Raw genomic sequence first — 10679 nt, 5'->3', positions numbered from 1 at the left:
AAGGTCTCAGACCACAAAGGCATAAAATGTCAACCAAAGATACACTGCTAGGACATGGCTGAGCATGCAATACAGCAATTCTGTGCAGTTTCTTTGAGTTCCTACTGCAGTAATGACCTAACTATTTTCCCTGGCATGTTTAAGTTGAAGACACATTTTGGCAGGAACAAGTAGTTATTGTAATGATGCATCAGCAAAACATGCTTTTTCCCTAGCTGTAGTAGAGACACCAGATATCACTAAATATGCTTTGAAATAAAGAGTGGTAAACAGAGACACCCAAGGATGTTATCTCCCATTTTAGTGTGCTACTTACAATTTTAAACAACTTCATATCCCTTAAGTTCCTTTTAAGGAGAAGGAATGGGTGGGGGAGCTTTTTTATGAGTTACTTTGCTATAAAGAACCTGAAAGTAAATCTGTCTGCATTGCCTTCAGTAGGAAATCAGCTTCATTCAGAGGAGAATTGTTGAATTCCATTTCTGAGCCCATTTCCAAAGAAAATAAGGAGAAACCCGAAACAGTTTCACTGTTTTCTTCTTGGTATACTTTAAGAAAACAAACCCAGGCTGAAATCTTAACAAGGGTTGGCATTTTCTGAGGAGCCTAAGGGAATAAAGTCTTCCAAATCATATTAAGAGGGAGATAATCTTCTGGTCTCTTTTGCAAAACCACAGCAGAAAGGTGGAATAGCTTGCCACTCAAATGATTGCTTTGCCTTTCAAAGGGTGAAATCCAGCCCTGAGCAGGGGGTACCAAGCACACAAGTAACAAAAGCGTTATCCTGCCTGCTTCACTGGATAAATTTCACCCTACAGGCTTGAACCTGCTCTCAGTGGAATGGTTCCCACCGAGTTCAACAGTGCAGGATCAAGCCTTAGGCGTGATGTGGCAGGGTCAGGTACTCTGGTATGTCTTATTCCAATTCATTCATCACTGCAGAAATTTTGCAGCCAATTTGTCCTATAAAAGGCAACAAAACTTTTCTTTCTATGGTTTCCCTCCTCACATGTAATGGGGACCGCTGATCTCCATTCCTGTAGTTACTTCCTGAAGCTTCTCCTGCTGGACGAGGTTGTGGTGACGGTGTAGGATTTGGAGCCACCCCCAGAGGAGAAGCCGAGCGCCCCGCTGCCCATGCCTCCTCCCAGGCTAAAGCCTCCTCCGATTCCTCCTCCCAGAAATCCACTGGAACTGGTATAGCCACCACCACCGCTGGAGCTGACCACGGCTGTGGCACAGAGAGAAGCAAACCAAATGTGAGTGCCAGGGAACTTCGAACCCAGTTTGGAACCCTCACAAAAAGGGCATTTTTAAATTGCAGCAACCAGATGAAAGCTCTCTACAATCTCCTGCAAAACACAGGGCCCAGGATACTAATCTCTTGTTACATTTTGGCCCAGAGCATTATTCTCTGTGCTAAGCCAGACGCATGAGGGTTGAGCAGCCCATCCCCTCCTCCATCACTCAGTCTGGCTCAGGACCCCCTGCAGCATGGAGAACCCCGTATCATAAACACATTCAGCTCATCTCTTGGTGCACCAAAGAGGCTGTGGGCATGTGGTTCACCAGCTACCAGCGGCAATTAAGTGGATGAAAAGTAGAGCCACTAGTTTAGAGCTGTAGACAGCGTCTCTGAGACACCAGCATCTGTCCAATGCCTAGGCAAGGTGAGCACGCAATGCTTCCCAAGCTGGAAAGACACCCTCTAACGTCACCTTTGCACTAGCTTCCCATCCAGGCAATGCTTTTTATCATTAGTACATTTTTCTCCATACAAAAATGGGAGGAAAGAAAGATCAATATTCCCCCAAGTCAAATTTCATACAGATGAGTTAGAGCTGAAGTCTGCCTCGGACCCAAAGCACTATCAACTTCTGTCTCGGGGCGCTCCCATTTAGGAAGGGGGCTAATTGGTTTGCAGAAGCTAAGTCAGGGTGCTATGAAGCTCCTGCACACAGACGCAGCTGGTCCCCACCTGCATTTTCTACAGGCATATGGCTATGTGTAACTATTATAAATTATAAAATCAACTCACAGATGTTGACGTTGCCAACTCCATCACCAGCCAACCTGTTGGAGAAGAAAAACACAAAGGCAAAAAGGTAGAGGACGGGTTAGACTCTGCATTACTCAATGTTCCCCCAGGGCCTCAGCGCTGAGAATGAAGACAATGGCAGTGAGTTATTACTGCTGTTGTAAATAATTCAGACAAGATAAGTGTGCCATCCAGCGCTTTGTTCTGGCCCTACATTTACAAGCTCTGTTATCACCTGGGGGGGGGCTGAAAGAGCACAGAAGCTCTGTCCTAATTCCATGGGGATTTGAGCCACTTGGAAATTTTCTGCCACAGCATCGAACGTATGATGGAAAACAACTTTTTTCTTCTTTGTGTATTTTCACCAAAAGTATCAAATCTTCCCCAGAACTTGCCAGTTTGGCTCTTCCACCAAAGCATTTTTAGGACAAAAAATCAGTTTAAAATGCAAGGTTTTCTCTTCTGTATTTCCTTGCAGAAATTGGAATTGGGCCCTCACAATGTCGCCAAACAAAGGGAACAAAGAGCTGGACCCTTCCTCATGTAAAACCCACAGGTTGCACCCACCTGCTCTCCTCGCCCTCCAACAGCTTCCTGTAGGTCGCAATCTCGATGTCCAGGGCCAGCTTGACGTTCATGAGCTCCTGGTACTCGCGGAGCTGCCGGGCCATGTCCTGCTTCGCCTTCTGCAGAGCTGCCTCCAGCTCCTCTAGCTTTGCCTTGGCATCTTTGACAGCCAACTCACCACGCTCCTCAGCTTCAGCAATGGCTGCTTCCAGCTTGGCACGCTGCAGGGACGGAGCAGGGTACGTTGGTGGGCATCTCACCTCCTTGGTGGAGGACACTACTGCCCATGTACTTCTGACATCTACTGGACAGACTATCTCTGTGTATCTGCAGAGCGCTGGAGCCATCTGCTCAACTTAGATCCCTAGAAGTTCATGCCTACACTTTTTTTTTTGGGGCACTGGATGGAGATCAGCCTGCAAAGGAAGCTCATCTCATCCCATGATACGTTCTTCTGAAAGGCAGACCCTATTTCTCTCCACTGGCTACATTTTTGGAAGACTTTCTTCAGGTGATCCTCAACTTCTCAGACCACCCACACCGCATACAACAGCACAACACTTAGGGTTAATGCAAGCTCAGGTTTTCTCTCCTATTATGCCCCAGAGCTTGTTCAGAGCCAGTTGGTCTCCAGCAAGCTTTGATGTGAGGCAAGTGTGGACTCGAGCAGGCCTGCAGTTAACAAACAATGCAGACCTACCCCAAAAGCATCCCTGTGGGGCCACATCAAGCTGGCAGTCTAACGCACCCTCAACTGTGCCCCCTGTACCTCCAAAAAAAGCCCCGTGTTTGGCAGGAAGGGCTCACAATGAACACATGCTCTTTATACTCATTCATTATTCAAGGGAGCTGCACTGGGTTAGCTCTTTCCTTGTAAGTGTGTGTTGAAGCCTCCCTGCCCTGAAACCAAATAAACACAAGTGGATGAATCACAATGGCTTATCTCCAGCTTTGTGCACCCTGGTTATTCACAACCAGTTTTCAGCCCCGAACATGGTCTGAACCACTCACTGGTCTGGCTTTCACCAGCCGTTTGATAAAGCGATAACAGCCCCTGGAGAAAGCAAACAGAACTCCCATACAGCTGAAAAATTCTTTTATGTGCCCAAACACGGTGTTCCCTTCTGCAGAAAGGGAGTGGACAAAGATCCCAGAAGCAAGAGGGTACAAGGAATGTGTGTGGCTCAGAGGGAGGCCACACGCAGTCTTGCCCTTTGGAAACGGCTCTGCATCACTCCCCTTCTGTGCTCCCAGGTCGCTGGCGGACTTGTTCTCACCTATAGTTCAGCTGCCTCTCAGCATAACGCTCCTCACAACACAGTTTCTCCCTCCATCAGAACTGACATCTTTTGAGGTGAGCATTGCAGCCACCCCCAAACTGCTTCTACAGACGTTGTGTTACACCCGGATCCCTGGCACGCTTGTTGCTGCTACATCCACTGCTCTGCAGCAGGAGAACAAGGGCAGCTCCTCACCTGGGCCTTCACATTTTCAATTTCACCCTGCAGCCTCTGGATCATGCGGTTTATCTCCGAGATCTCATTCTTCGTGTTGCGCAGGTCGTCTCCATGTTTCCCAGCAGTAACTTGCAGTGCCTCGTACTATGACATAAAACAGTATAAGAGAAAAGGATGGAGTCAGTCTGGCAGTCAATTAGCCAGCTAAAATCTCTCCCACTCATGGCACACAGGATACATGTACTAACAGACGCTGTAACTGCCTTTATCTCTCCCATAACTCACCTTGCTTTGGTACCAGGACTCGGCCTCCGCCCGGCTCCTGTTGGCAATCTCCTCATACTGTGCTTTGACCTCTGCGATGATGCTGTCCAGGTCCAGGTTTCGACTGTTATCCATAGACAGCACCACAGAGGTGTCAGAGATCTGGGCCTGCAGCTCATGAAGTTCCTGCCAGTTGCATTAAAAACAATACCATTAATCACTGACTTTTAAGGGCCTCTCTTTTGGAAGCCAATTAAAGAGAGAATCTGAGAAGAAAAGGCAAAGGGAGGCAGATAAGAAGAATTCAATCAAAATATTCATTAATTAGAAAGAAACCAGCTGAATCACATCAACCTTGCAAAGCACAAAGTAACAAACAACAGCAGAAATGGAGCTACTTCTTATCACTCACATTCTGACAGCAAGGTTAGTTTACCCCACTCCTAAGATAAGAACCCAGCATGAAATGCTAGTCCAAGAAGCTTCAGCATCAGCTTCACAACAAAGCGAGGGCCAAATTCCACCACCTCACCTAAGGATGCAACAAGTCCAGTTCAATCAAACTCTTATTTTGCAAATAATGGGTAAGATAAATGCGTCTGGGACAAGGAGCTTTCCTTTCTTTCTCTCACACAGCACACAAGCGCACACCAGCACTACAGCACTGGCTATAATACACTGGTTTTCCTTGTTTTCACACTAACAGCATCAAAAAAAAAAATGCATGTCCTGGCTATGTTTGCAATAAATCCATCTCACATCCCAGATAGGGAGAAATCACTGTGACAATTCAGAGGATGTGCGCTTTACTCGCAGGCTTATTTCTGCTTATGCAAGGGAAGACTCCATGTCTCCATCACCTTTCTTGTCTCTGGAAATAGCAGATTAATTTTCTCAGTCACCATTCGCTGTTCTTCACCCACTGGTGGTGCTACACTGCAGCAGCCACAAGAAGAAAGGACCTTACCGCTTCATAGAGAGACCTCAGGAAGTTAATCTCATCCGTCAGCGCATCCACCTTGGCCTCCAGCTCCACTTTGTTCATGTAGGCGGCATCCACATCCTAAAAAAGAGTGATAATCCATTGAGATTGCCATAGCTTTGATGACTAAGTCCACCCAGCCTTTGATGGCTTCAAAAGCAGCCATGAGCCCATGAAGTTCCCCAACCTGTCTGCTCTCCATGTCCCTCTGCCCAATGACCCACCATGTCCTAAAAATTACCTACCAGTGTACTAAATATTGCCGGTGTGCAGGATCCCATACGTTCTGTAGGGTCCCCCAGACCTGTGTTTGCAAGTCCACTGTCAGTTTGGACAGTCAGGGGAGGCCTTAGGAAATGTCCCAAAGAAAGATACAGCCATAATCTATGATATCCATGGGATCTGGCACTCCTTCCAGTCTCCTATAGAGACTTCAGTGCCTACACTGAGGCAGCCTTCAGCCAGAAGTGAGAGCTGTAATTCTTCACCTGCAGGTCTCTAGGCACAGCTGTAGCAAAGAGAGTGTAGGGGCAAAAGGGGGAGAAGGGCTGCAAACATCAGTCCCAGCTAATATCCATGGCACGCACCTTCTTGAGCACCACAAACTCGTTCTCTGCTGCCGTGCGCTTGTTGATTTCGTCTTCGTATCTGCCAGAAAAAAAGGGATTGGTGTGAAGTTAGAGCCTGGGTAAAAGGAAAAAATGTCACAATGAAGAGTCACCCCGATTCTCCTCTCTCTCTCTCCATTTCTCTCTTTGTGAACCATCTCAGCAAAGCCTATGACTTCCTCAAGCATGCCAGCCACAGGCAGAGGTTTGCTGTACCACTGCAGCATGTGTATTATTTGCACAAGAGGTACCAGCTGTATGCCACAGTTCCAGGTACTGTTTGGATGAGCTGATGCCTGAAAGCTGTTCTGGTCCACACCGCCATGACCACTAACCTGGAAAGCATTTCTCATGCATGCTTTCCCACATTCATCAAAATTCACTGCACTTAAGAGGATTCCTGGTCCTTATCCTCAGTCACGGACAGCTGCAGGATGGCAGTCTACGTCCTGAGGCTCTCAGCTTTTTCACTTGCCCCTTGAGAGAGCAAATACAAATGCAGAAGAGATGCAGGCAGATTCAACAAATTCCTCTATGCTGATTAAAGCACCTGTTAACGCTACTTTCACCTTATTACAGACTTCCTTATTACAGACATTTGAGACTATTTTGCAGGTGTCAACCACATGTCACTGTCCTGGTAAGAGCAGAGTATAATTATTCCCATTCTGCACAAAGTGGCTATGCTTCGAAGTCACACAAACTTCTAATATTGGCTATATTGGATATAAATATCCCTTCCTTGGGTGTCCACCTTTAGATGTAATGAGCTAGATCCTCAGCAGATAAAAATGATGCTCCATTGACTTTATGGGAGTTCACTGATTTGTGTACCATTTGCAAGCCTGGATCTCAGAGCCTGCCTTACACCATTTTACATAAGCCAACCTGCTGAAACAAATGGCAAGAATCTGCTATATGAATCCTGAAAGTCATCCAAGGAACAGAGCAGGAACCCACTCTCTCTGGCTGTTTCAGAATTGCTGTTGCCAAAGTCAGAACACTGCTCTGTTTATTTACATAGTCCCTGCATGGCTAGCGCGGTAATTTGCCTTCCAAAGCGTGAGCTACTTCACTTTCAACAGCCTTCATGTACCTCCCCTTCTGCTCCACACTGGAAGCTTGCCCATCCACACTGGCATAAATGGACGTTGTCCCTTTCGCGGTCAATGAACTGCATCCGTTGCTACTGCAGAGTAATATATGACCTGCAAATTACGTGATCATGCTGCCTACGCACAGCCTGCAGCGCAGAATGGATAATCACAGATAGGTAAAAAGACTGAATTATTCTAGAACAGCTTGTCAAATTCCTCATTTCCTGGGGAAATGACCAAGCTGGTAAACGAATTGACAATCATTCAATATTCTCCATTACCTCCCGAGGTGCCTCGGGAAGCCCAGTGCACTATCACACCTTGGCACTCCCTGCACCAAGCTACGTGGACAGCGCAAACACAGTCTGCTCCTACCCTTGCTTACTTTGAACTACACCCTTAGTCAATGCAGTTACTGAATAAGGGACTGAATCTCATCCCCTGGAGCCTTGTGCATATAAATCTCCTCCCCTACCCCAGATGTAAACTGAGAATTACTGTGTAAATTGGACATATGAAAAAGAGGCAACAGACACATAAAGAGCTAGTCATGTTTTAGGTATTCTACTTAGAAGATGAGATTTTCTGCATATAAATGGGGAGAAGCAGGTTCTGAACTCCAGTTACTACATCCTCACTCCCTCTGCTGCACTAGCATCTTAGGCTCCTAATTCCTGCTTCCCTTCTCTCAGCACATATAGGGTTTGGTTTTCCACGGACATGTAAGATGGAGGAATAAATATGCACCTGTGCACCTTGCATTCAGGTGACAAGCAACTAAAATTAGGGCTATAATTCCTCTGGGTGCAAACCATCTCCTTGCTGCTGCCTTGCAGAGATGCAAAGTACAACTGTGGATGAGCAAGAGTAGAAATAACCGAGCAGGGTTGGGGGAAACATCATTCCCATGCACCTCCTTGGGAATCACTGGCTATTGACTTTCCCTAAACACACCCTGGGGATTATCAGATCTGTTTGTTTTCAGTTCCTGCTTGATCCAGTTTGCCAGCTCCCTCTTTTCTTTCTTTTTTATTAAAGGCATTCCCCTGTACAGCTGGGTTGGGCCCAGCCTGGGACAAAGGCTACTTCCTTCATGGAACTCCTCCCAAGTGACACAATTTGAACTGAAAAATCGCTTAAAAATTGCACGTCACCTACTGCATTACCTACCCACAAAACAAGCAGCAGTTCACCCACCACCTGCCAACCTGCTGAGCTCCCATGGGGTTCCTATGGACCCGAACTGGCACGTCCCACCCAAAGTATGAAGCCATCCCTGAGGAGGCCCCAAAGCAAAGCCAAGAGGATGGAGCCACTCAAGACCATGTGGGAAAAAGGTGCCAGGAACAACGAGCGATCCGGGCAAGAGGAATCCAGGCAGCTTCCCTGGACTAGACACCTAATTCGTGGTTGGAAAAAAATCTCCCTCCCTAGCAGAAAAGCTGGGGACATCTCTGCCAAGCTACTGACCAACCTGCCAGCTCAACTACACCGTTAGATGGGAAGATTATACGTTACTTGGTCTTGAAATCCTCAACAAGATCCTGCATGTTCTTCAGTTCGCCCTCCAAACGCCCTTTGTCATTCAACAGCCCATCCAGCTGCCGTCGCAGGTTGTTGATGTATGTCTCAAACATGGGAGCAATGTTACTCCGGGCGGTCTTCTGGTCCTGGAGGAGGCTCCATTTGGTCTCCAGCATTTTGTTTTGCTGCTCCAGGAACCGGACCTGGAAAGCAACCAAGGGGTCATTTGTGAAAGCGGGAGGAAGGGGGAGCTGACACTAGAGAGTTTGGATCCTGGGGGAAGGACAGGCTGCAGGTGGTATCTGAAGAATTTAGATTGCTCGTAGGAAGGACCTAAACTCTGGAGGGTGATAAAGACCATGAGGGAGCACTGCTACTCTCGGGCTTGGCTTATGACTTTAAGGCTTTGTATGAATTAAAGATAAGCAGATTCTGCTTGCCTGACACTTGACAGAAGCCATCCACAGACCTCAAAGACAGCCAATTACTCAAACTCCAGGTCTGGATTCCTTGCATTTTGAGGATACCAGAGCTGAAGTTTACACAGGACATAGGATCAATTACTGCAAGACAGTAAAGCAACAGTGGTACAGGGCAGTGCAAACAAACACAGCAAGCTCTGACTTATGTCAAGATCTGTTCCACTGGGATGATTCCTCTCCAAGAGGCCCCCATCTCCCTGAATTTGGTGGTGGTGTGCTTGGGTGCAGATTTGATCTTTAAAGCCTGCACCCACATTATGGGCAATACCAGCTAAATAAAGGAGCTATAAAGCTGGCCTAAGCAGGGCAAAACCCTTTACTGATGGCAATGCAAGCAGCGCTTTAATAAGAGTTACTGGATTGCAGTAGGCAAATCACACCATGCCCTTGAGGACCTGATCCTGAGCCCATTTATGAATCCCCCACTGGGTTAAGCGAGCTTTGGGTCAGACCTGCTTTTAAGCAGTGTACACAGAGCTATCAGTCTTTCCAACACCTCACCTTGTCAATGAAGGAGGCGAATCTGTTGTTGAGAGTCTTGATTTGCTCCTTCTCCTCCTTGCGCACCCGCTGGATATTGGGGTCAATCTCCAGATTCAGGGGCGTCAGGAGGCTCTGGTTGATGGTGACCTCCTGGATGCCCCCAGGGCTGAGCGCCCCACCAAGTCCCATGCCTCCATAGCCGTATCCAGAGCGAACGCTGTAGGAGCTGCCACCTCCAAGGGAGATCCGCTTGTTGGAGGAGCCGAGGTTGTAGAGGCTGGAGCTGCCAAAGCTACCTGCCCTGCCTAAGCCGGCACCCCCTCCTAGTCCACGGGTCGAGGAGACGGTGCTGACCCGGACTTGGCTGATGCCTGGGACAGCTGCAGAGCGAGAGCTGAAACTCACAGACCGGGACATGTCTGCTCTGAGGGTGTTTTCAGAATCCCCCACCCTTCAAAAGCTCAGGGAAGCTGTGCTGGAGACCAGGAAAGTGAGTGAGTTCTCCTGACTGCTTCTCCTTTTATCCGTTAGAAAAGCTGGGCTTGGCCCAAGGGCAAAAGAGGGATCATTTTACTGCCTCGGAGAGCTGGGTGTGCCTGGCTGCCTTCCCACCCTCCGTCAACCTGCTGAATTCGAGCAGACGAGGAGGGAAGGGCCAGGGAAGGGACAGGACGCACCTGGTGCTGTGTCCCCGTGCGCAGACCTGGCTTTGTTCTGCACCTCCCCGCGCTCAGACCGGGCTTTGTTCTGCACCTCCCTTTGCCTCTGCCACATGTGCAGCCGAGGGACGTGAAGCACGGGCTCTTCTGGGCTCTCTTGGCAGACAGTCATAACAGGACAGGTCCGATCCCCATTTCCTCAAGGCTTCTCCATTCCTCTCCACTTGCCTAAATGGATGTTGAAATGAGAAGAGAGGGAATACGCATTGATTTTTAACTCCATTGCAGAGCAGGTAGCTCCCCTGTGCAACAGCAGAAAGGAGATAAGGGGCCTCAGTTTAGCGCCAGCTCCAGCCCAGTTTAACATAAACTAAAGCCAGCTGCAGCCTCGGGCACACACACTGTACTCTGCCAGCAGCACCCAGCGAGTCTGCGCCATGCAGGGGAAAGAGGGCAGCAGCAGAAAGATGCCGCAGCTATTCCTGGACACCATGGTTTTGCCTTCTCTCTCCTGTTAG

General features: G+C 48.1%; 1 protein-coding gene across 1 annotated transcript; it reads right to left on the bottom strand.

Moving 5' to 3' along the window:
* Positions 1-443: 443 nt before the first annotated feature.
* On the bottom strand, positions 444-9919 carry LOC104078074 (keratin, type II cytoskeletal cochleal). Its single transcript, XM_009579581.1, has 9 exons — positions 9521-9919; positions 8532-8740; positions 5896-5956; positions 5294-5389; positions 4348-4512; positions 4081-4206; positions 2606-2826; positions 2039-2073; positions 444-1231 (listed from the first exon to the last, which is right to left on the bottom strand). Exons 1-9 carry the CDS (start codon positions 9917-9919, stop codon positions 1044-1046), a joined length of 1500 nt encoding a protein of 499 aa, XP_009577876.1. The 3' UTR covers positions 444-1043.
* Between the last annotated feature and the right edge of the window lie 760 nt (positions 9920-10679).

The sequence above is a fragment of the Fulmarus glacialis genome, unplaced genomic scaffold (assembly GCF_000690835.1).
Source record: "Fulmarus glacialis isolate BGI_N327 unplaced genomic scaffold, ASM69083v1 scaffold1016, whole genome shotgun sequence".
Classification (NCBI taxonomy): Eukaryota; Metazoa; Chordata; class Aves; order Procellariiformes; family Procellariidae; genus Fulmarus; species Fulmarus glacialis.
Note: the sequence above shows the minus strand (reverse complement) of the source record. Positions and strands in the feature narration are given on the sequence as shown.